This window comes from Hyperolius riggenbachi, chromosome 7 (genome assembly GCF_040937935.1).
Source record: "Hyperolius riggenbachi isolate aHypRig1 chromosome 7, aHypRig1.pri, whole genome shotgun sequence".
NCBI lineage: Eukaryota > Metazoa > Chordata > Amphibia > Anura > Hyperoliidae > Hyperolius > Hyperolius riggenbachi.
Window position 1 is genome coordinate 253,303,090 of NC_090652.1, and position 25,723 is coordinate 253,328,812.

The 25,723-nt window shown below is 42.9% G+C and overlaps 1 protein-coding gene across 6 annotated transcripts in view; it reads left to right on the plus strand.

Annotated features, from left to right (window-relative positions):
- The window catches only part of METAP1D (methionyl aminopeptidase type 1D, mitochondrial), a 300,094-nt gene that overhangs the window by 226,411 nt on the left and 47,960 nt on the right, over positions 1–25,723 (plus strand). For all 6 annotated transcript variants that reach the window (XM_068247038.1, XM_068247039.1, XM_068247040.1 and 3 more), the window contains one exon: positions 18,777–18,874. In XM_068247038.1, the coding sequence (XP_068103139.1) occupies positions 18,777–18,874 (98 nt within the window). The remainder of the gene's footprint in view (positions 1–18,776; positions 18,875–25,723) is intronic.

Here is a 25,723-nt window from a genome sequence, read left to right on the forward strand (position 1 = left end):
AGCTGAACCCACACGGCGCCGCTTTTTGTAAACAAATTCATGCAAACAGTTATGAAATAATAAAGAATTCTGGCATTAGTGTGAAGGTGATAATTAAAATTAAAAATGATTACTGTAAGAAAAACCTGCTTGTGGTGAATTTTCATTTCTTTCATGTGGGTACCGTGAGATGTTAATATTTCAATTACATTGTGGAGGAAAGCAAAAGCAGAAATGTTAGATATCATTCTAAGTATAAAACTGACACTTTTTTCAAGAGCTTAAAATGAAACAAATGTAAATTATGTGGAATTCATCCAGCAGTGTAACTACAAATCATGGGGCCCCCTGTATACCTTTCATGGGGCCCCCAATGTGCACATCCTTACCCTTGGTGGCCCTCACAACCTGGGGCCCATCTTGCAAGGGCCACTAAACAAATGTGGACATCAAAATCTTCACCCCCGTAACAAGTGAAGCCACAAACACCTGATCTGAAGAATGGACACCTTTATAGGAGGTTGTGAAGTAGTGCTCTAAACCCGCAGCTGAACTTTCTTCCCCTACCTTTCATGTCCCTACCTCTCCCTCTAGATGTAAGCCTTTGGTCCTCCTCCTTGTGTCCCCTACCTGTTCATGCACCTCCATTACCATACACTCATTCTATGGATCTGCGTGAACTCAAGAAAATATTCTCATATTTTTATTTTCAGTTATATCGTTTTTTTTATATAACATTGCATCATTCTCTAATATTTGCAGTTTACACACTACTCCGCATTCTAAATGATTTTACAGGGCAGGCTAGTGAAATTTTGACCTGTCCTCTGCAGAGAAAAAGAAAATACAGTGCCAGACACTTGAGATAAGAAGCTTCAGAAGACAGAGCTCTCTGCGACTTTGAAAGTCAAGGAGCTCAATGGCTCTTTTGCATAGATAACTGGAGGTTCTTAACTCTTCCTGTACTGGAAACAATATTAAACTTATGACTCTGCTCCTAATGTTTTATTTCTTAGCTGTACTACACATACAAATCATTATATGATAATTTTTTTTTTGCTTCAGTGTCTCTTTAACTAATGTCCAGTGCTGCGTAATATGTTGGCGCTTTATAAATACAATAAATAAATAGTTGGGCCCCCTGCAGGTGCAGGGACTTCTTCCCTCGAGTTATGCCCCTGAATTCTTCACCCCACCCAGTACACAAATGGAACCATCAGGTGCCTCTTGTACTATTATATTGCATATCTTCCTGTTCTTGGCTTCACTGGTTCATAAATCCCCCAAATGTCTGCCTTTCCTGGATGTTCCAGCATGATGTGTCCAAGTGCCATCACACTGCAGTACAAGGAACTATGCAAAAGTAAGGCCTCCGAGACTTGCATAGTTAGAGAAGACCCAGTTACAACCCAGTTCCCCCCCCCCCCCCAAGAGAAAAGAACAGTAGAGTGGCTGGTGGCAATACGCTTACCATACTAATGCACCCCCCATGCTGCTGGTCAGCACTGGAAGAAGGTTAGTGCCTGCAAAAGCCCAATGGACAGAGAGGGAAGGGTCTTAGTAATACTCACCCTCCTTCTGTTCACAATACTTTTGCCATATCCAAGCATCCCTCAGTGCTGATGGTTAGAATGAGAGGAAGATTAGTGTCCAATGGACAGAGGGGAAAGGTGCACAATGCCACCTTAAAGAAGATACAGTGGTTGTTACAATGATGCAGCGTCCCTCATCCAGGGGACTGGAGGACTGCAGCTGGAAGAACTACTTCACATTAGTGATCGATTGACATAACCATCGATTCCAGTATTAATCCATATGTTGATTGAATTATAAATTATTAGAAAATCACATAATATATTCCCAAGTTTTATGCCACATGCGCTAATTTGTTGCAGAAATTAGTAACTATGGCTAGACTTTTATTATATCTTATTGAAGTTGCTAGTGTCACCAACTAATTAGTAGTAGTGGTGATTAGTTGCTGCAGGTGGTTGCTAGCTGCTGAATGATATGATCCTAACTACAATACCACCTACAGATAAGGCAGACCGATCTGGCAGTCAGTGTAATTTAGGCCTTGTTTATTTTGGTGCTAAGATCTTAGCCCCAGGGATTTCAGTGCTAGATCTCAGCATCAGGTGGGTATGTTTGCGCTTTACTTTTAGCACACATTTCCACTATCGCGAATTTGCATGCGTTTTTCGCATGTAAATTCGTATCGCAATACAAGTGAATGGGACTGTTTCCACTTGTCAGGATTCCTTTGCGTTTTTCTGTTCAGAAAAAATTCACATGGCAGAGCCATCAGAATTCGCATATCGCATACCGCTATGCTAATCGCATACAATGTATTTAATAGGAAATTTGCATGAGGTTTGGGTATGCGAATTTTCATGCGAATTCGCATTGAAATTCGCATAAAACAATGGAAAAGCACACCAGCACTGCCATGGTTAAATTCGCATACATCGTCATCCATGCGCGTCAACTTCGCATAGACCCGCATGCGAAATTCGCATCCGCATGTGAATTTTTACCGCAGCGATTCGCACCGCACAAGTGGAAATGCAGCCTTAAGGTTGGAGGTATATTAGTTTTAGGCACTGCTGGGAAGGTAGAGGGGAATTATTGGGACATGGGGGGTGGGTCATTGTATGCTGATAGTAGAATGGAGAATACTCTTCAAGATTGGACTGCTGACATTCAAATCCCTGCACAATCTGGGCCCTGGATACATGAAGGACTTGCTGAAGCTGCACCACACCTCTCACAACCTCAGATCAGCAAGTTCTATAAACTTGGTCACTCCCAGAGTGCACCTCAAAAAATCTGGAGATAGAGCCTTCTGTCATGCTGCCCCTACTCTTTGGAACTCCCTGCCACACCCAGTAAAGACAGCACCATCCCTGGAGCTATTCAAATCCAGACTGAAAAGCCACCTGTTTAGCCTGGCATTTCCAGACTTATAAAATTCTTCCTCTGTACCACGATGGTCAGAGCCATGCTTATGCGCTTTGAGTCCCATGGGAGAAAAGCACTTTACAAATGTTATTTGTTGTTGTTGTTGGTAATACTATTGTGCGGGAAGGATGCTTGAAACTGGAAGGGGTTTTTTTTTTTGGGGGGGGGGGTCTCAAATTTTAACACCAACTCTACTAATGAACATGGCTGCATGTTGTAGGACATTGGAAATTATATACTCTGATTCTACACCTTTTGTTGCCACACAGTGGCCAGCAGAACACCCAAAACCACTACTCAGCAACCAGGGTATCAGCCACAGAGTCATTAACAGAGATTATGGGAAATTAAGTTATGTGTCCAACAGGCAGTTATTGCAGGAGGTGATATTTGTCCCTCCCAATATCTTCTGTCAGGTTACTGCTGGGGTTCTAAAATGATATTTTCACCAGGAATTTGCAATTGTCCTGGTTTGTGTCCAGCCCTTATTTTTAAGTAGTTTGGAAGTGAAATTAATGGGACAAGCATGAGGAATACAAAAGGGGAATTTTTCATTGACTTAAAGTTCACCTTTAAATTTAACATTTTTAAGAATGAATAAATAGTTTCAGCCTATGCTAGGTAAACCTTGAAGAGGAACTTTATTGAATATAACTTAATGAATAAAATAGTTTTTTTATATATATAAAATACAAATTTATAGATGATTTAGCACATGATTGCCCATTTTAAAATCTTTCTTCACCCTGATTCACATTCTTAAATGTATTAGTGATGCCAGCACCTTTACTGCTGGCAAGGTAAAACAGGAAGGTCAGTTGATCTCCCAGAGTGCTCAGGGGTAGAAGGCTACGTGACATTATTGCCTAGGATAAACGTCACTGGTAGGGTGGGGCTACATACCAATGTACAGCAATATGTAGATATAAGAAGTGTTTCTGATGCTGAAACCAGGATAATTAATGTAAAAATAGGTTTCCTGTGTAATGATCCGCTCAGCTGGCTGCACAGGCAGACAGCTGTTTGACCATTCTTCGAGTCTGTGGGCTGCAGGTCTCTGGAAGAGAGACCTGTCTTCACTTTGCAAGTTTCAGACCTGCTCTGCTGCTGAGGATTTTGCATACATTTGTCATGCAAATTGCCTAGCCGCCTCCTTTGAAGGTTTGCAGCATAAATACCATATGATCCCACAATCCTTTGCTGGTCATGATGGTTTGTTACCACTAAACACTCCTTGAGTGTCAGCCTTGCTATTGTTTGCTAAAGATAATCTTAGAGTAATTCCTGGGGACTGCACTAGGCAGTCCTTCTAGTGCAGTCAGGTTGTATTATCTGTATTGATATTACAGATTGACATGAAAATCGCTCCTAAATACATTGTTTATGGTTATTGAAATAATTATATAACTTTGGATTTTTAGACTTTGTCCCACCTCATACCAGTATTGATAACATATAAATTTGGTGTCTTCGCTACACATTATTTATTGACACAGATTATATAGTTCATAACTCCAGGGTCACGGTATTAGATCCTCTTATGTATAAGTCACGGTTGTCAATACCACATTATTCTCATACTGTTACGCCACACACGGTCTTCTAATTGTTGCTTTTTATCTCTGTCGTCATTTTTTAGTGTACCACTCCAGTTGTTTATTGCCTGAGGAAGCGGGATTTTGCCCGTGAAATGCGTTGCAACTTGTCTTTGGAGTATATAAATAAATTATTTATTACTTGAATCGACAGTACCTGTTTTGGGTTGGCTGGTCCACCACCGCATCCCGAACGTTTTAAACGTTTTAGTGACTTTTATCCTACTGGCGCCTCTGTACAGCTCTACACATCAAGAATCCACCCTTGGTGGAAGGGTAGTACACCCTCTTTTTTTCCTCTATCCACAGAGAGCGACGTCTTATTCCTGAGTGGGGACAGGGGTGGTCTCCCCACCTGCCTTTTCAGTGGTTGCCTTGGACGTAACCCTGGTTTGTAAGTACAATACTTACATTTCATCATTATCATTCGCACTCCTCCAATACAAGCTACACTATATTGGGCTCTCGGTTTTCTACCTTTTATACTTCTGCCTGTCTTGTCTTGTCCTTGCGATTGCACTCGCTCTTGCGGAAAGAGCAGTGGATCCTGCTAGGTCTATTCCTGTACTCGGATCACACTTGCTCTGGTGGAAAAGAGCAGTGGATCCTGCTAACTTTATTTCTGTACTTGGATCACACTTGCTCTGGTAAAAAAGAGCAGTGGATCCTGCTAGCTCTGTTTCTGTACTTGGATCACACTTGCTCTGGTGGAAAAGAGCAGTGGATCCTGCTAGCCTTGTTTCTCTACTTGGTTCACAATCACTCTGGCGGAAAGAGCAGTGGATCCTTCCTGTCCTATCCCTGAACGCGGATCGCACTCGCTCTGGCGGAAGAGCGGTGGAACTTATCTGACCTATTCCTGTTTTCCGTTCGTCTGGAGCAAGTGCTTGCGGTTGTCTGCGGTAAGGCAGCCATTTAGCAAGCGTTCCTGTTATTTGTTCATTGGTGTTCATTCGTTAGTCAGGGTGGCACGCTTGTCTCTGTTGCGCTTAACGTGCGGATACCGCGCTGTAAACGCGCTTGTCGCTGTTGCGCCTAACGCGCGGTGACTGCGTTTAGGTATTGCGTTTGTTATTTTAGTTGTCATTCTCATTGTATGATATGCTGTGCCTTTCTCTCTGCTCCTGTGTTTAACCTTTACTCTGTCTTGTGTCACTATTGGCAATCGCCACTCTTGCGATTGCGTTCTCACTAGGTTTCCACTGTGGTGTGTTCACCGTCGCTGGTTGGCGACTAGATTGGTGGACATACATACATTCCTTCTCTGTGCTTATTCAGTCTTGTGTCGCTGTTAGCAGTCGCCATCTCTTGCGATTGCTTTCCCACCTGGTCTTCACGGTTGTGTGTTCATCGTCACTCTGGCGACTAGATTGGTGGACACACATACACCCTGTCTCTGTGCTCTCTCTCTTTAAGGGCTATCTTGCCCTGCATCGCTTCCTCTCGTACAATTCCTATCTGGCATCTGTGGCTGTGCAGAGGATCTGTTCTTCTGCACTCCACAGCTTCATCTGCCGGCAGGAATTCCCCTCTACAGGTGCATTGCACCATTGCTGGGTTCTCTCAGATTATACGCTTGTGGAGGATTTCCGCAGTGTCAGCGCGCATCCTGTGCGCTGACCACGGGAATAATTCCACAATCGTTACATCCTGATTTTTTGTTCTGCTATGAGTTGTTAGGGTTTCCCTTTAAGGCTGGACTACAGACAGCAATCCTAGTACAAATACCTAAAAACTAGCCCAACACTCAGGGCTGGATGTGCACATTGTATCGCCCAAGACCACAGTCACCAGCCTCCCCCTGACAAACTGCAAACCCACTACCACAGACACGCTTTTTTTGGTCCCAATAATGAATGTATTTAAAGATTCTTATTAACGATGCAATTTTACTGAACAATTAATCATCTGATTGTTTGTATTGGACAGTGTTGATGGTGCCAATTGGCTACAAATGACCAGTTTGTCAATCATTTTATCAATCTGTTTTGTGCATTGATTACATCTGAAATGATTGGAATTCTTATCATTTTTATTCCATTTGTGGAATTTTTGTGCCAAATTGATGATGTTTGCTGTGATAGGTTGGAGCTGGGTGGATGGTGGAGTTGGATTCAAAGAGTGGCCGACTGTGAGGATGACTGACAGCTCAGGACACAGACAATAAGCTGCCCACGTTTGCTGCCCCGACTGTTGCAGTCCCTGTTTGGCAGCTTGACTGCATGAGTGTGCCAGCCCGCTCCTTGCTTCCTGGTGCCCAAGACCATGGCATTTGTGGCCTTGCCTGGAATCCAGCCATGCCAACACTACTTTAAGCTTGAAAAGCAGACAAACCGAGAGCCCAATATAGTGTAGTATGTATTGGAACATGGAGGAATAATGACAGGTAAGTATTATACTTACAAACATGGGTTACCGCTTAGGTAACCACTATATAGGCAGGTGGGGAGACCTGTCCCCACTCAGGATTAAGATGTCACTCTCTGAAGAAAGAGGAAAGGAGGGTGTATCACCCTTCCACCAAGGGTGGAAAACTTGATATGTAGATGTACAGAGGTGCCAAAAGGATAAAATATACTAAAAAGTTTAAAATATTCAGGTGGCAGTGGTGGACCAGCCACTCTAAAACACACGATGCTGTCGCTTGAGGTTAAGATAATTTTTTCACATACTCCAAGATAAAACTGCAACGCATTTCACGGGCACAACCTCGCTTCATCAGGCATTAAACAACTGGAGTATCACACAGCTATGGGTCCAATATACGCTTGGCACCTCTGTGACCTGAATATTTTAAACCACCGCCACCTGAATATTTTAAACTTTTTAGTATATTTTATCCTTTTGGCGCCTCTGTACATCTAGATATCAAGCATGAAAAAGTCTGCTTATGTTACCAAGAACCTTTGAAATCCACGTAAAATTTGGATCACATGACCATTGGCAGGTGCATTCTGAAGACAAAGATTTTGGTTGAGGGGCAGCACTCAAACAATATTACCATGGCTGAGTGAGTGAAGGACATAAATGGTGGATAAAATTGGGTGCAGCGCTCAGCATATATCAGTCTCTCATAGGTTCACATGCATTGATGGGCACTCCATAAGCATAGGGGGGGATTTGGATCAACACACTCCCCCCAATATGAAAGGACTCACCAGATCAGCTGGCCAAGTGGGCCCGTCTGCGCAGTAGGGGTATTGGCCACCCCTCAGCCACCTCACCATAGCGTAAAAGAGTAGGGGATTGTGTCCCACGTTTATTTAAAAGTTTAAAACATAAACAGAGTCCAACATCAGATGTCGCATAGGGATAGGGATGCCGGAATGTGCACAGCTCTGAACAGCCTGCTCGCCTGTGAAGGCTGCTCCGGCTCCAGTCCCCGCAACCGCCGCTGATGTGTACAAAAAGCGTGTATGGATGGTCACCGCGTCCGGTGACGTCACACGCACAGCGCCCCTCCGTAGCTCCGCCCAACGCGTTTCGTTGCTATGGCAACTCATCAGGGGCTGATGAGTGAAGGCCCTTCATTCTAGTGAGGAAATTATGTAAATCTCCATCAAGTTTACCACATGATCATTATTTTGCAGATTCAAGACAGGCAGACCAGAGAGAGGGACTGAGACTAATTTGAAAGAAACGTTTTGTCAAGTAAACAATCGTTTTTGGTATTTAAATTGCAGCGTTTTATTGTGTTTACGAGTAAAAACTTTAATACAAGCATGATACCAATAATTGGCTCTCTCACTCAGATTGAAAAAGCAAGCTTTCAAAATACTTTCGGCTTCTTTGTCAGGCAGGTATCATGCCTAACAGTAGAACTTACTTGGTTTCAAAAGCTTGCTTTTTTTCAGTGTATTGAGCTAGTTAATAGGTTGCATCAGATGCCTGAGCTATTTTATATGGACAGAAATTAATAAAATCCTTCCTTGACTACTGCAACGTGCTTCTCTGTGGCCTACAAACTAAAGGACTATCATCCCTTCAGACTTTACTCAACTTATCTATTGCTTATCCTCTTTCAAAACTGCTGCTTCTCTTTTGCCAAATTTTGTATCAGCTGCCAATACAATCAACCTAGGTCATTCCCCTTCAGCCTCCGACTACTGATGGTTAGGTCTAGGAGAACTCATGGAGAAGCATGTGATTGATGATGTTGATCAGCTGATAGATTTGCAAAGCTTTGATTTGCTGTGATCACACCCTGCTTTAGCACATGATCCTGACTTCCAAATCAGAGATTTAAATATCACCTGACCAAACTGATCACATGCTTCTCCATGAGTTCTCATAGACATGACCGTCACAGAGGCAGGAAAAAGACGCTGAACATCTGGGCGACCCATAGGCTGTAATGTGAATTATGGCTATAGCAGCGCTCAGAGGGTAATTTTGTCACCGGAAAAAGACGTCTAAATTATGATAAAAGGAGTGCAATTTGTCCACCAGCAATAGCTGGCAGATGAATTGCATCTTACGACTGAGTCCATGGTGGCCTGGAGAGGGAATACGTCGCCAGAACTTTTGCAGGAGCAGGGTGAGACGTTTTCAGCTTCACCCTCCACCCACATTTCCCGGCGCCAATTTTTGAATGTATGTGACCATCACTACCAATCTCTTGTCTCCTCTCTGTTCCTTTAGATTGTAAGCTCACAATGGCAGAGTTCTCTCTCATTCTGTTCCTTGTAAATTTCTGTACCTTTTGTTAGCCACAGTGTATTGGTCATTGTGATATTTATGTTGTTTACCAGTTCTGTATGTTATACCAACATATGTATTTATGTATCCATATTTGTTTCTTGATCTGTACAGTGCCACAGAAGATGGCGCTACATTAAAAAAAAAAGTTTGGGAAACTGTACAGACTGGTCAAGTGTCAGTATTGTTACAAGATGAATTGTAAATTAAAGGATACCTGTAGCCATCAAAAAAAAAAGCATACTCCCCAAAGAAGAGGGACGACTCTGGATCCTATAGAGCCCTTCCAGTACTCTCTGTCTCCTCCTTACCCTGCTGTCTCCCAATTTAAATTCCCCACTGGCGGCATTTTCGGGTCTCCTCGGAAGGCTTCAGAAGTACCTACAAAGTAGAATAGTTCCGAAGACTTCTGAGGAAGCACAAAAGCTTCTTCGAAATTAAAGTTGGACTATGGTAACCGGGGCCCAGCAGTGGAACGAGGAGATGCAGAGGGGACCGGGAAGACTATACGGGATTCAGAGCCTTCCCTCTTCTTAGGTGAGTATGGAACTTTTGAGTTTTTTTAGACTGCTACAGGTATCCTTTAAAGGGGTATTGTCATCAAATTTAATCTATAGTCTAAAGCATTAAAAACCGCATAAAATGAACAGCTAAAACCATCTGACTAGTTTTCTAGGCTTAAATATAATGCTTTATGCCTGGTACACACCATGCCATTTCCTGTCAGATTGACGTGTGGAAAGGGTAATTTCCGACAGCTTCGATTTTCTGATTAATTTTGTATAGAAGTGATCAGAAAATCATTCAGGAAAAGATTAGAAATCAGATTGGACTTGACAAAAATTATCAATTTGATCTGTCGATCTGCCGGGAAATTGCATGATGTGCACCAGGTAGCTGCTAATTGATAAGCCTGCCATTACTGGGCAGAACTATCAGCTTGTGCTGGAAGTGTACACACTGTGTAAACAAGGCAGAAAAGCTACATTTTTTTTTTTGTCTGAGGCAATTGCTTGTGATGAAAATCTTGCATGACCACAATTGTCCGAAAACACAATTGGCCTTTTATATGGAATAATCCAACGGCCTATATTCAATTCACATTGTCACAGCATTTTTGCAATTGAAAAAGTACCAAAAATGTCTGAAAAAGTATTGCCAAAATTATTCTGATTATTATCTTGCCTGCTGGGGGCATAAAAGGCATTTTATTGATAAGGTGTTAAAATATCAACTAGGAGAAAACTTACGAGAAAAAGTGAATTAAATAAGGGCCAATGTGTTAGATTACTTTTGCGCGACTAATATTTGTATTTATATAGCACTGACTCTCCCACAGCACTGTACAGAGCCCATAGTTATGTCACTGACTGTCCCCAGAGTAGCTCATAATCTAATCCCTACCATAGCTATGTGTCATATTGTCTTTCTTTTTTAGCCCTCACAGCACAATGTATCTCCCACTAATCAGGGCTGTGGAGTCTGAGTCGAGAAGTCGGAGTCGGGGCAATTTTGGGCACCCGGAGTTGGAGTCGGTGGTTTCATAAACTGAGGAGTCGGAGTCGGGAGTCAGAGTCGGGTGATTTTTGTACAAAATCCACAGCCCTGTTAAATATTAGACTGAGGAGTCGGGGCCATTTTGGTTACCCGGAGTTGGAGTCGGAGTCGTGGTTTCATAAACTGAGGAGTCGGAGTTGGAGTCGGAAGATTTTTGTACTGACTCTACAGCCCTGCCACTAATCCATCTCCTTAAAAAAGAACAGGCTGCTTGTGGAAGTGCTGGAACAAAGTGGCGCTCCGTTTTATTACTTAGAATGATGGGTGCAGCAGAAAAGGATTCCCTGGGGGGGGGGGGGGGGAAGCCATATAATTAGAGCGTCTACAAAAAATGGAGCCGGATATTACCAATATTTTTCTACTTAATTCTGATAGTAAAATATTAGTAATCTTTACTGCCCTAACCGAACCCTACTCTTACACAGAACCCTACCTTTATTGATGCCTGACCCTTAACCCTACCTCTACCGATGCCTACCCCTTAACCCCACTGTGATGGTGCCTAACCCTCCTCCCTGTGGTTTCTAACCTTTAACATCCCCCCCCCCCTCCAATGTCGTGACTAGCAGCATTACAGGGAAATTTCGGCGCCTAGAGCCTTCCACTATGAGATTTTCATATTGAAACTTCCTATTGCCGTTATATATGAATTTCAATATGATTTTTCTATTGAGACTTCCACTACATGATTTTCGTATTGAGACTTCCTATTGCCATTATATGGATTTCCCTATGATTTTTGTATCAAGACTCCCACAATGTGATTTTTGTATTTAGCCTTCCTATTGCCATGAAAAAATACTGTGCGCCCTTATTATACTGTGAGTGCCGCTAATAGCATTGTGCTGGATGCGGCACCATTTTTAACCGCTTGTCATGTGTGCTCTTTGTGCCTGTTTTGATGGGGGGGGGGGGGGGGCTATGAAGTGGCCTCCTGTCAGTAGCATTGTAGGGGGTTATAATTTGGCAACAGTAAGACTGCTTAGATGCAGCCTTCCTGTGCCTTGATTTTCCAGCAGGTTAGCAGCCCACATTTACGGGCATTGTTTTGTTTACTGTTACGCTAGCCAGGCACGCTCAAATTAATATTAGGCTGACAATTATTTTAAATGTTTCCACAAAGAAAGATTATCTAAAAGGACATGTTTTAACTGAAGATTACACCAAATTAACTGATATTAGAGGGTGTGGCAGCCTTTGAACTTTGGAGTAATGCAGGCTTGAAGCACTCTTATTTATCCTAAGAAAAGCCACTTAAAACAATTATTTTAGTGTTCCGATGAAGAGATTGAGAATGAGAAGCAAGGCACACCCTCGTCTGGCAATCTGCATATTACCTTACTTTCACAACTGGAAAGTAAATGTGTAAAAACGCATATCAGCCTTTTATGGAATGCATGTTCTATTTCTAATCTCTAGACATGTACACAACGTAGACTTTCCTCACACAAAACTATCACAGCCTACTATGTGTACTCCATGTCTCAGCGGCCTCTTCTTTTAAGGTGCATACACTTGTTCCAAAATATGCACGACTGATCCCACGACATACCGTTTAAAGCTCATACACACGCTCAACCAAATTGCCTGAGTGTCATCTGACTTCATGTGTACGCATGCAAAAGACTAGACGATAAACTGATAACAATCGGTTTGCCCGATCCAAACAGCGAATCATCTCACATGGCTGTTGGGCTGATATCATGCAATTTGCCATGTGTGTACAACATCGTTTAACCTTCCTGGTGGTAAGCCCGAGCTGAGCTCGGGCTATGCCGCGCAGGAGGATTTATCAGGCCCTGCTGGGCCGATTTGCATAATTTTTTTTCTGCAACACGCAGCTAGCTGCGTGTGCACTCCGATCGCCGCCGCTCGGCGCCGATTAGCCCTCGCTCGCCGAGCCGCCCCCCCCCCACACACACGACCCCGTGTGCTGCCTGGCCAATCAGTGAGGTTCAGTTTGCAGTAATCAATTATCTTGTTATGTGTTCTATAAATACGAGCCCAATTATGACTATGCTCCAAATCCATTTAATTAGTTCAGGACCATGGACAGGGAATGAAAAATCAACCAATTTAAATGAGAATAGGCAGAATGCTCATAAAAATTAAGATATGTGTGTTTGTCTTATGCAATTTCCACATTCCCAGGATATTGAAATCCAATGTATAGGCTGCTAAAGATAAACAGATCTATTGAATAATATAGTGCAAAGATCAATGATTTTGCACAGAAATGAATATCAGCCATTTAGAAATCATTATTCACAACTCTTGGCTATAGCGGAATCTGATTACTTTGTGTAATTTCACACACAACAGTTAAAGAATTTGGTGCCTGTAACATGAATCCATGGACACAGCCTGTGTTTTGTTTACAGTGCAGGCTGCTGGTGGTTTAGGGTGCAGTGGAAAGGGAGATTGCTTACAGCTGTCAGATATACAGAAGCTGTGTGATGCAATCATGTCAGCCTGGACCAGATTCTCTAATGTTTCCAACACCAGAATCTTGTGTAATCCGTGACGCAAAGAAATGATGCTTCTTTGGGGCAAAAGGGAAGCCCTACCCAGTGTAAGTGTACTCAGCACTTATGGAGTACATACAGTTAGGTCCATAAATATTTGGACAGACATCTTTTTTCTAATTATGGTTCTGCACATTACCTCAATGAATTTTGAATGAAAAAAACTCAGATGATCGCAGAATCATTTCCATGGTGAAGAGAAACCTCTTTACAATAGCCAACCAAGTAAACAACAGGGGTAGGTGTAGCGATATACAAGTCTTCCATAAAGAGAAGACTGCATGAAAGTAAATACAGAGGGTGTACTGCACGGTGCAAGCCACACATAAGACTCAAGTATGGAAAGGCTAGATTGGACTTTGCTAAAGAACATCTGAAAAGGCCAGCACAGTTCTGAAAAAACATTCTTTGGACAGATAAAACGAAGATCGACCTCTAGCAGAATAATGGCAAGAAAGATGTATGGAGAAGGCGTGGGACAGCTCATTAACCAAAGCATACCACGTCATCTGTAAAACACAGTGGGGGCAGTGTGATGGCTTGGGCGTGCATGGCTGCCAGTGGCACTGGGACACTAGTGTTTATTGATGAGATGCAGGACAGAAGCAGCCGAGTGAAGACCTACAAATCTAGCTAAATACAGTCTCAAATTGTTTGTTGTTTCACGAAAAGCAAAGCAAAGCAGGAGTTTATTAAAGTAAGGAAATGGAATTTTCTTGAATGGCTAAGTCAGTCACCTGATCTTACCCCAATTGAGCATGCATTTCACTTGTAGACTAAACTTCCGAGAGAAATACCCAAAAACCAAAGATCAGCTGAAAGCCGCTGCAGTAAAGGCCTGGCACAGCATTGAAAAGAGGGAAACCCAGCATCTGGTGATGTCCATGAGTTCAAGACCTCGGTGTCATTGCCAGCAAGGGGTTTTCAACCAAATAATAGAAAGGACCTTTTATTTCCAGTTATTTAATTTGTCCTATTACTTTTGAGCCACTGAAATGACGGGATTATGTTAAAAAATACTTTAGTTGCCTCACATTTTTATGCAATCACTTTGTTTTCTCCACTGAATTAAAGCTGAAAGTCTGCAATTCAGCTGCATCTCAGTTGTTTCATTTAACATTCATTGTGGCAATGTACAGAACCAAAATGAGAAACAAGTTGTCTCTGTCCTAATATTTATGGACGTAACTGTATCAACGTTGCACATTATTCCCTAATATGAAGTATTACAATATATATTTCTATTTCATCCTGCAGCCAGTTGTTCATTTCTAAAACTGACTGGAAGCTTTCTTGTCACCATGGCATTTGTGCTTTCTCTTGAGCATAGACTGCTCAGAGTTCCCCATCTCCATGCATGAATAATTAGCTATAGAGATCAAGAACCTTTTTCAATCATTTTGATTGCTGGGACTAATTCCTTGCTTGGAATTAAGCTTTGATACTGCCATGTAACAATTAGGAACATTCTAGTGTATTTTGTGGTGGTAAAAAAAACAATGTAGGGTGACTGAAATGATCATTACCATTAATCCTTTCATAAAGCGGAACTGAAGGAATTGATTTCTTTCTTAATCAGAGCGGTATAACTGATGTCTCGTGTGTGGACTGTCTGCAGCTTATTGTAAAAAAAATTGTGAATTTAAAATATGGCTTCTTGTTCTTTTGCACCGTATAACAGGGTGCATTTAAATCCCCCTATATGTGCTGGTCGACTGAAATCCATCATCAGCTTACAGTTAATTTGTCATAAATTGTAATTAGTGCCATTTATAGATATGCCATATTAAGCATAACATTATTTACCCAAATTAATTTTAATAGATCTTAATGAATCGGGCATATTTATGATAACCGCACATCTGCATATCATTTGCATTACATTTTCTGGGATCCGAGTTGAACGCTGTGCTTTTACTGCGACGTTAACCTCTGCTGGTGCCGCATCATTTTCCGAGGTTAGGACATTTATCGGCCCGGTGAACTATGTAAATCCTGCGTGCGTTTGTACGCTGAGTGCCACATGCTTCGTCAGCGGGTGGGGGGGATTCAGCGCTACGCTGCACACTTGAAAAGACACGCAAGGATACAACGTGTATGGGTGCATCTGTAAGACAGTACAATGTCTCATCATTGTATGAAGGAAAATCACTGCGAATGTGACTAGGAAGAAAATAAGTTAGCCAAGTGTACAGCCACATTGTATATGTAGTGCAGCTATGAAACAGAACATTAGTAGCAAAGAAAAAAAGTCTTTATATTGTGTTCCAGTACAGGAAGAGTTAAAAACTCTGAGCTCTTTCACCCAACATGGGTGGAATACAGTCCTGTTATTTGAAGAAGTTAAACAGCCAAGAAACACTGAGAGACAGTTTGAAATAAGGTTTTACTGCAGGGAAGTTCAAATGGTCATTATTTCTGCTTTGTTTTATAGCTTAAAAGACAGAGTGCGCTTTTTAAACTGCAAATATTACTGAATAATGCAATGTTATAAAAAAAAAGCTATTTAACTGAAAATAAAAATAAGACTCTTTTTTTCTTTGCTACTAATGTTCTATTCGCTATCCGTACTACACATACAGCTCATTACGTCATACGTTTCTTATTTTGCTTCAGGTTTGCTTTAACCTCCCTAGCGGTAACCCCGTGCTGAGTTCAGGGTAGAAAAATTTAGGTAAGAGCACTAATCCCGAGCTTAACATGGGGCAGGGAAATACCGGGCTTCTGCACAGTTTTGGAGTCCCAAGCACGATCGTTGCTGCGCAGCGGGACTCCTGCATCTCTCCCCGGCTGTCAGCATTAATCTTCGGCTGCTGGGATCCCCATAGCCCCGCTCTTCTTCCAGGGACCCAGCGGCCAATCAGATCAGTAGCGTTTCGGCGGTCTGACGTCGAGGCGGCGTGACGTAGGAGGGTGGGTGGTGCGGAAATTTTAAATATTATAAGCTGATTAGCCCAATTTATGAATGATTGGATACAAATGCTTAAAAAGCATTTTTATCGAGTGCAGTGTAGCCATTTGGTTCCCTGCTGCTTCTGGAAAAAGTGCTGTGATCTGCTGGTCTGTCTTTTTTTATGGATTACCTGTGTACCGATTTTTGCCTGTATTTTGACTACTTTATTTGCCTGCTGCCAGTACCGACCTCTGCCTGGATTTTGACTATTCTGTTTGCCTGCTGCCTGTACCGACCTCTGCCTGGATTTCGACTATTCTCTTTGCCTGCCGACTGTACCGACCTCTGCCTGGATTTCGACTACTCTCTTTGCCTGCCGCCTCTGCTTGGATTTGATTACTCTCTGCCTATCACCTGCCCATCACCTACTATGGTGTCAGCCTCAAGGCGTCTCACACCAGAAGTGCTGATAGAGTTCGAGGACAGCGTTAATGATCTGCAGTCGCTGGCGGACTTAAGTGACAGTGACGCTGACTGATCATGAAATATCTGCATTTTTCAGATACCACCTTTGATGAGTCCACCCACCCTGTGCCAAAGCTGAAAAAAATTTGGGAGGTTTATCAGCTGGTTGTGGAAAACTTCAGAAACACTTATGTACCCCAGAGGGAAAATAAGTGTTGATGAAAGCCTGATGGCCTACAAGGGGAGACTGTCCTGGATACAGTATATCACATCAAAGAGGGCCCACTTTGGCGTGAAATCGTATCTGCTATGCGAGGCAGCAACAGGGTATGTATGGAACACCATTCTGTATACCGGGAAAAAGACAAAATTCAACCCTGCTTTCAAGGACTACGGACTGGCGACATCATCAGTGCTGTCTTTGATGAAGCCGTTGCTGAACAAAGGCTACTGTGTGACCACAGATAATTTTTACAGTTCCCCGGAACTTTTTGAATTCTTGATAAAAAACAAAACGGATGCCTACGGCACTGTTAGGCCTGCCAGGCGAGAGATGCCATCAACTTTCGCTAAACAAAAATTTAAAGCTGGGGACATTGTGGCTTGGCAGAAGGGAAAAATGATGGGTCTCCGCTGGCGTGACAAGAAAGATGTGTGTGCCCTCAGCACAGTCCATGACCCCTCAACTGTCACCACCAGAACAAGAGGGGGTAAAGTCATCGACAAGCCTCAAGTCATCCTGGACTATAACAACACGATGGGTGGGGTGGATAGAGCCGACCAGGCGATGAAGTTCTACCCCGCAGTCCGCAAACAACAGAAAAAATATACAAAAAATATTTTGACACCTGCTGGAACTGTCTCTTTGGAATGCGCACATCCTGTACAAACAGCGCAGTGACAGGCCAGCAACGCATGCGGACTTTATCTGGAAGGTTTGCGAATCCATCTGCATGAAGTACCAGACCTCATCAGATGCCAGAATTGGGCACCGTGCATCCTATGTGGTCAATACTAAGCGTCTCAATGGCCGTCACTTTATGGACTACATACCGCCCAACTCCCCCAAAAAATGCACCAACCAGGATGTGTGTGGTTGACTGCAGCAAGACTGATGCCAAAGGGGAAAAAGTCCGTAAGGAATCCCGAATGTACTGCCCTGACTGTAATGTCGCATTGTGTGCCGTTCCGTTTCAAGATATACCACACACGGGAGGTGTATTAGGTATATACTGTATTGCATGTACATCCTGTATATATACAGTAATCTTCTGCCTTATTTGTACAGTTTTGCTATCTTTTCAGTTTTTGATAAATTTAATTATTTCAACAAATTTGTCTTCCAGTCTTTTATTTATATGCAGAATGTATACCAGACCTTTATTCTGATATATTTCAGGGAGTTATGACTTAAGAATTGGAAGTTTAAAATGAAAAAAATTTACCACTTTTGACTCATTCCAGACAGAAATGCACCACCAGGGAGGTTAAAGAGAACTCGAGGTGGGTTTGTGAAATCATATTAGGACACAGAGGCACACTCTGTATACAATCACCCGCCTCTGTGTCCTTTCAGTGTAGTTACAGCTGTCCCAGGCCTTCATTGTGCCTCTGTTTCCAGCTGCTGCACCTTTATTTCTAACACTAAACAGAAGTTCGCCACAGCTGGGAATGAGTCCATTTGAACTAAGCATGTGCAAGTTCCCAAACTGCACATGCTCAGTAAAAGGAAGTGCTTGTGCACCTCTTCCTGCATTTGTGCACTAGCACTTCCTTTCACTGAGTGTGCGGTTTGTGAACTTACACATGCTCAGTAAAAATGCGCTGGACATGGGCAGTTCATTAACTCCAGGTAGAGAGCAGTGTAGAGGGTTTTCCTGACCCTGTTTTTCCAAAGGGCTACAAAAGCTGTAGTTTGGGGTCACAGAACGTACCATATGAGATGTCAGCAGTACTTTTCAGCAAGCTGCAGGTTCTAATTAACCAGTTACATGTATTAATAGTCTAATGGATTTCAGCCTGACCATAGAGAAGGCTGTACAATAAGATTTGCCTAATTCAACAATAATTATGTGTCTTTTTTTTTCTCCCTTTACTTTAAAGCCACATTGCTAAAGAAAACAATTTCCAAGTCTGTCCTCAGTTTATTGGCCATGGAATTGGGTCCTATTTTCACGGCCACCCTGAAATTTGGCATCACGGTGAGTTATTTTCCTGCCCTTATACATGAAGTCATTGATTTAATAGATGCATTGATTTGTTGCATGGAGATCATGAGCAGCATGGGGCCTGCGAAAACAGACTGCCGTACAAATGCACTGTGTGAACATGGGAGGTTAACCACTTTACCTCCAAGGGTTTTTCCCTTAAAAAAAACAGAGCAATTTTCACCTGTCAGCGCTCCTTCCATTCATTCAGCTATAACTTTATTACTGCTTATCACAACGAAACAATCTATATCTTGTTTTTTCGCCACCAATTAGGCTTTCTTTGGGGGGTACTTTTTGATAATAATTATTTTATTCTAACTGCATTTTAACAGGAAAAGTAGGAAAAAAATTGAAAAAATGCATTATTTCTCAGCTTTTCGCCAGTATAGTTTTAAAATAATACATGCTACCATAAATAAAACCCACACATTTAATTTGCCCATTTGTTGTGGTTATTGCAACGTTTAAAACATTTCCCTAGTACAATGTATGGTGCCAATTTTTTGGGGGAAGTAAAGGTGCATTTTTTTGAGTTTTGCATCCGTCACTATTTACAGGCCCATAGTTTAAAAATGAACAATAATCTAATCTCTTGACATACATACTAAAAAAGTTCAGTCCCTAAGGTAACTATTTATGTGTGTTTTTTTTTTTAATTGTAATTTTTTTTCCCTAAATGCAAAACATTTTTGGGGTGATTATGGGATAGTGTGGGAGGTAAAGTGTTAATTTTAAATGTATTTGTGGGTCTTTTTAAAAAAATAATTCTGAGTAGGTGTAATTTTACATTATGATGTTATATGATGTTAGATGATGTTTTTTACTCATGACCTGCTCTGCCCTCATTGGTCTGCGCTTCAGCAGTCTTTTTAAAGTGATTGGACCATAAAAATAGATGCAGTTCCCCATCAGGTCCTCCACCGGATGGGAGGGCTTACATTTAGGAACCTAGCCTGATTGGCTGACGACAGGGCGCCCAGACCATTTTGATTGGCTCCCTAGTGGAGCAACTACTATTTAAAGCCATTGAAATTGTATGTACTCAGAGGGCTTGTCAGCTTGATAAAGAGAGGAGGCTCCTCTCGAAACGTCGCATAGATTTGACCTTTTTAATGCTTTTTATGCTTTAGAAATAAAGAGCTTGAAATACATTTTGAAGACGGTGCTGGGTCTCTTCTCTTGGAAAGAAATATTGTTTCCACAACAGAATACCCCAGCAGCTCAGGGTGACCCAAACTACTAGGAAAGTATAGAGGACTAAAAAGAGACAGAAAAGCCTTCCTACTAAAAAGCCAATGCTCAGTGTAGTTTGCCTTCTTAAAAGAGATGGTATTTGTGATAATTCAACATTAAGTGAGCAGCTGTTGTCTCCCACAATGCATCACTACTGAATATGCAAATTGTCTCTTTATGCCCCTGAAGCCAGGCTTACATCTAGAGCCAGTGGTTCATTGTTTCCACAGTACAAGAGAACACATTGCATTCAAGATACCACAACACTCAACTGTGGTCCCTCTGCTGAAACGCTCATCCACACTATCAATCCCTAAGGTTCCCTTTACACTATTGCTGTGTGATGATACGATCGCATAACGGCCATGACAAGTCACACCGCGCGATACCGCTCCGGTACGACCACATCAGTGAGGCATACTTTCCATTGAATGTATGCCTCACTTCCAGAGTTACTGCGCACTACGCTCTTGCAATGCCACAACGGGAAACGCAGCCACATGCCACACTGCACTCGGTCTGATAGGACTATCTCTACTTTTGCAACGGGATTCAACGTTTTTGGGCGACGCGGCGTATCGCCCTAAGTGTAAAAGGTACCTAAGTCAGACTATGTGGCTAAGTTACAAAGACAGATTCAAAGTCAAATGTTGGAGAAACTTAAGGAATAAACAATTAGAACTTTTTTTGTTTTATATTACAGATTGATTTTGATTGGTTGCCCTGAACACATCTCCACTCTGGCTCCAATTTTCTTTGTACCTGTCTCTGTAAATTATCCTGTGTTTTCTCTATTTCTTTGTTTTCCCCTGCAGAAAGTAGTCTCCGCTTCTCGTCCTTCTCCACCCTCCATATAGAACAAGAACACGTAGATTAGCCAAGTACCGTGTGCATGACTGTCACAGGGCCTCTGGGCAAGGTGTCGTTTAAAGCAATCACTTGTCATTTAAAGCAATCACATAATTTCACAAAACAAAGACTAATTTTTCCACTTCTCAAGACTATGATTTTGGAATAAAGATTATATTTTACATGTTTAGATTTGTGTATGAAACTGAAGAATAATATAACTAATTTCTCTGCTATTGTCTTAGATGTCTTCATGGCCTATAAAGTGTATGGACAGTTTCCTGTGCATATCCGCTCCTCTATTGCACCCCACACAAGTTTAATAGCTTACAGTGGCAGAAATTAATAATTTTCAAATACCTTTTTACAGACTACAAAATGCTGATCAAATGTGTCTGTCTTTTTTTTTTTTTTTTTCAAAACTCAGATCCACTCATTAGAAGCCTTTTTAATGGGAATCTGATGTGAAAATAAGCTTATGAGATAATAAATTGTATGTGTAGTACAGCTAAGAAATAGGACATTAGTAGCAAAGGGAAGTCTCATATCGTTTCCAGTACAGAAAAAGGAAAATTTGGTTGTTTCTTTGTAAAAAGAGCTGATCTCTCCGACCCAACTTGGTTCGGAGACAGTCCTATTTTCAGAAGCACTTATACATCAAAGAAACAGTGAAAAACAGCTTCAGATACGTTTTTACTGCAGGGGAGTTCAAAGGGTCATTAGCTCTGCTCTGTTTCAAAGGCTTAAAAAACAGTGTTGTTTATAGTTGCAAATATGACAGAATGACAGGAGAATGCAATGTTCTAACAAAAAAAAGCTATATAACTAAAAAATAAAAATATGAGACTCTTTTCTTTGCTAGGATAGCCTAACATCTTCTAGAAGAAAACATAAAAAATAGTTACTAAAAAAAAGTTAATAGACTGCAGTGTCGTCAGGGGCGTAACAATAGACCCTGCAAGGGATGCAGCCGCAGGGGGCCCATCCTGAGAGACTGACAACTAAGGGCAAGGAGAGAGAAAAACCTTTCTTCTCTCTGCACAGTTGTTCTAATGACTGCATCTGCTCAGCCACTGATAGGGAATCATACAAAGTTTTGCAGACAAAGATTTGTTGACAGTCCCTATTCAGTGTGTATCAGGCTCTTCTGTACAACGTCCAGCCCCCAACCTCTCTACCCCTCCCTGAGTGCTCTGTCCTGGCAGGAGGGGGCCCCATCCAAAGTTTTTCAGGGGGGCCCAGTGATTCCTAGTTACGCCCCTGAGTGTTGTACCTGCTGTAGTGTAGGGCTGCTGGTGCTCACTTCACTGGGTGTAGCCATGGCTAGGGGTGCTGCTGTGGTGCTCAGCCATTGTGTTCTTCCACCTGGGATCTTTTCTCATAGTTTGGACAACATTCAGGAAAATAGCAGCAGGCAGTGCAGGGGACTGTACTACTTCCTGCACTAGATGTGGCACCCCTCTCCCTTTCTGTCCCGTGGGAAATGAGTTTCCTTGCTCTCTACACACAGCCTGCAGTGAGTTAATGTGCAGAGCAGCAAGGTGAGTAGAGAGAATGATTGCTGTTCTGCAGCTGGGACATTAGCAGGGAGAGGTGGCTGGATGTGTTTAGTGCTTCAAAAGTTGCCTGTTATTAGTAGCCATGTGCACTGGCTGCTGTAATACCAGAGTACCCTGGACTATTGATTATTTATCCTGATCAGAGTAATTAATCAATAATGCAGCGCAGCCTGCTGTTGCAGAAGCCAGAGATACAGGTGCTGACAGACGACTTTTGTAGTGAGCAGAGAACCAAGCAAAGATTAGCTTGATTGCAGGTAATCTTATCTCTTTTCCCATCTCCCCCTTCCAGCCTCTTGTCTTCCCGATGGCCCTTTCCTCTTTTCAGATTTTAGTTGCTTCTTTTAACAGCATGTCCCTGCCAAACAGCACTGGTGATGTCTGCAGTCCTGGTGAGAGGTCTTCCTGCCATTTCTCCTTTCCCACTAGGCTCTCTGTCTTGTGCCTCCACCTCTTTATCCCCCCTCCTCCTATGCACCCCTTCTTTCGTATATCCCCCTTTTCTGACTGTCCTCAGAGGAGCTCAGAATCTAATCATACCATAGTCCTAGACTAATATCCTACCATATTATGATTGTGTATTTATATAGCACTGACATATTTTGCAGCACTGTATAGAGTACTGAATTTCATAATGGTTAGCTTCGTCCACATCCTGACGACTCCTTTTCCCAAAAAATCTGAACATTTGCAGTGACACACTCAGTGCCCCAACCCGTCAACCCTCCCATCAATTTTTTTTGGGGGGGAGGAGGGGTACCTGTAAATAATCAGCCCCGGGTTTCAAATTCCCTAGGTACGCCACTGAGACTGTTTCACTTTGCTCAAAAGCTTATCAATAACGCCTCACCCAGCTTCCCCAATTATCTTTTGATTATTAACCCCCTTGCCGGTCCAATTACCGCGGCAAGGGGGCAGCGCAGCACTTTTTTTGAATTTTATTTTTTTAAAATGATATCCAATGATAGCCGCTGAGCAGCGGCATCTCCCCACCCACCCACTCCGATCGCCTCCGGCGATCAGAGTAAGCAGGTGATCCCGTTCACAACGGGATTTCCTGCTGGGCTTCCCCGGTCGCCATGACAACGGGGCGTGATGACGTCACCGACGTCATGGACGTTGGGACGTCATAGGGAATCCCAATCCACCCCTCAGCGCTGCCTGGCACTGATTGGCCAGGCTGCGCTGGGGGGGGGGGGGGCGGCTTGGCGCGGCGGGTAGCAGCAAATCGGCGGGTAGCGGCGGCGATCGCATACCACACGCAGCTAACAAAGTGCTAGTTGCGTGTAGGTAAAAAAAAAAATTTGAAAATCGGCCCAGCGGGGCCTGAGAAATCCTCCTACGCAGGTTACCCCGAGCTGAGCTTGGGATAACCGGCAAGGAGGTTAATTGCAGTAGAGAAGGCTGGGCATTCATAGCTGCAAGTTGTTTTTTCTTTGCAGGATTGCAGTGGCTGTAAGCAGTAACAGACAAGAAAATGAGGACGAGAACTGAATTAAACCCTGGCCACAAGGAAAAATTACAAAAAAACAAAAAAAAAACACACAGAATCCTTGTTCCTCACCTCAAGTAAGGACGTTTAATTTAAATGTCCTAACGAGATAAGGAGCAAGGATTCTGTGGAAAATGTCCTGCAGGAGCACTAATATACTGGCCAGTGGTGGGATGGGGTTACTGGCAGTTGTACTTTAGGGTGACCCTGTAGTGGGTCATGGTATCACTATCTGATAGTAAGGCTTGACAATAGACAGCACTCCTTCCTCATCTGAGCCCCAACAGCACCCCATAGTGGCATAGCTAGGGAGTCATAGGCCACAGTGCAAATTTTGCACTGGTTACCCCCAGCACTGTATGCTTAATAATTGCATAATACAGACAACCAACCCAGCCCTCCTAATTTCAGTATTAGGGTAGCCTATGTCTTAGTGTTGCAGAATTAGGTTGCCCTTTGTCCCCTGCTACCCAATCATGCAGAGTGCACAATGGAGTGTGCCACCAGACAAGTGGGATTCTGCATCCCTGTGCTCTCTATAGCCATTGGGGTGTTACCATCAGTGCACGCTGGATGCTTATGACTCCCCTTAAGGGAGATTCTAAGGCCTTGGGGCTTGGGCAATTGCCAGGTGTATTCCTATGCAAGTGCCGGCCTGTCTTAATTTCCCACCTGGAAGCTACCTAGTCACAGTATTAGTGCTGTGTCCAGGCAAGGACATCATCGGGAGGCTGACTAGGGTGTAAGAGATGGATCAAATGACCTTGATAACAATGCACATAAAGAAGAACAGGAGCCCAATATAGTGTAGTCTTGTTAGAATACGTGGAGTAAGTGGTAGTTAGAAATATGAGGCACTCACAATTAGGGCTGAAAGATAAATCGAATTTAAACCGAAATCGTGATCACCAACATCACAATTTCGGAATCGTCAAAGTGACAATTATCGCGATCACGTAAGTTCCACATGAGGAAGTTTGAAGAAATGGCTGCAAACCTCCCCAAAGCGGCCCGCAGCTTTGGACATACCTACCGCTCGAGTCCAACGCTCTCCGTCCTCTATCATCGTCTGCCGGCTCTGGTGCTTGGCAAAACTGTGTTACTCTGTCACATGACCTACAGGAAGTATTCCATGGATTAGAACCGGCAGGAGGCGAAGTGGATAGACAGGCATCGCTGGACTCGTGCTTGAAGCTATGTCCAGAACTGATGCAGCTTCGAGGACAGAGGAGGCACAGAGAGACACAGACAGTGCGGGCACAGAGAGAAACAGAGCGGGCACAGAGACACAAAGGGGGCAAGAGCGAGAATCAGAGGAGGCATAAAGAGGCAAAGGGGGCACAAATAGATTCAGGGGGACAGAGGGGGAACAAAGCTTGATTTGAATGAAATCGTGAATAGAATCGAAATCGCAATTTCAGACAGAAATCGCTCAATTCAATTTTTTCCTAAAATCGTTCAGGCCTACTCACAATCCTTGGTTGCTAGATAGCAACCACTTGCAGCGCATGTGAGGAATGCTCATTCCGCACTGGGGTTAGTGGCTGTCCCCTCAATGGGTAGGTCTTCTTCAAAAATGTGAGACAGTGCCCTCTACCCTCCAAGGGAAGTGTACACAATTGTAGTTCAGGAGATCAGAGGTGCCCGGGGTATAAAATGGTTAATCTCAATAAAATAAGGCAAGAGACTACTTACCTAAAGATGAAT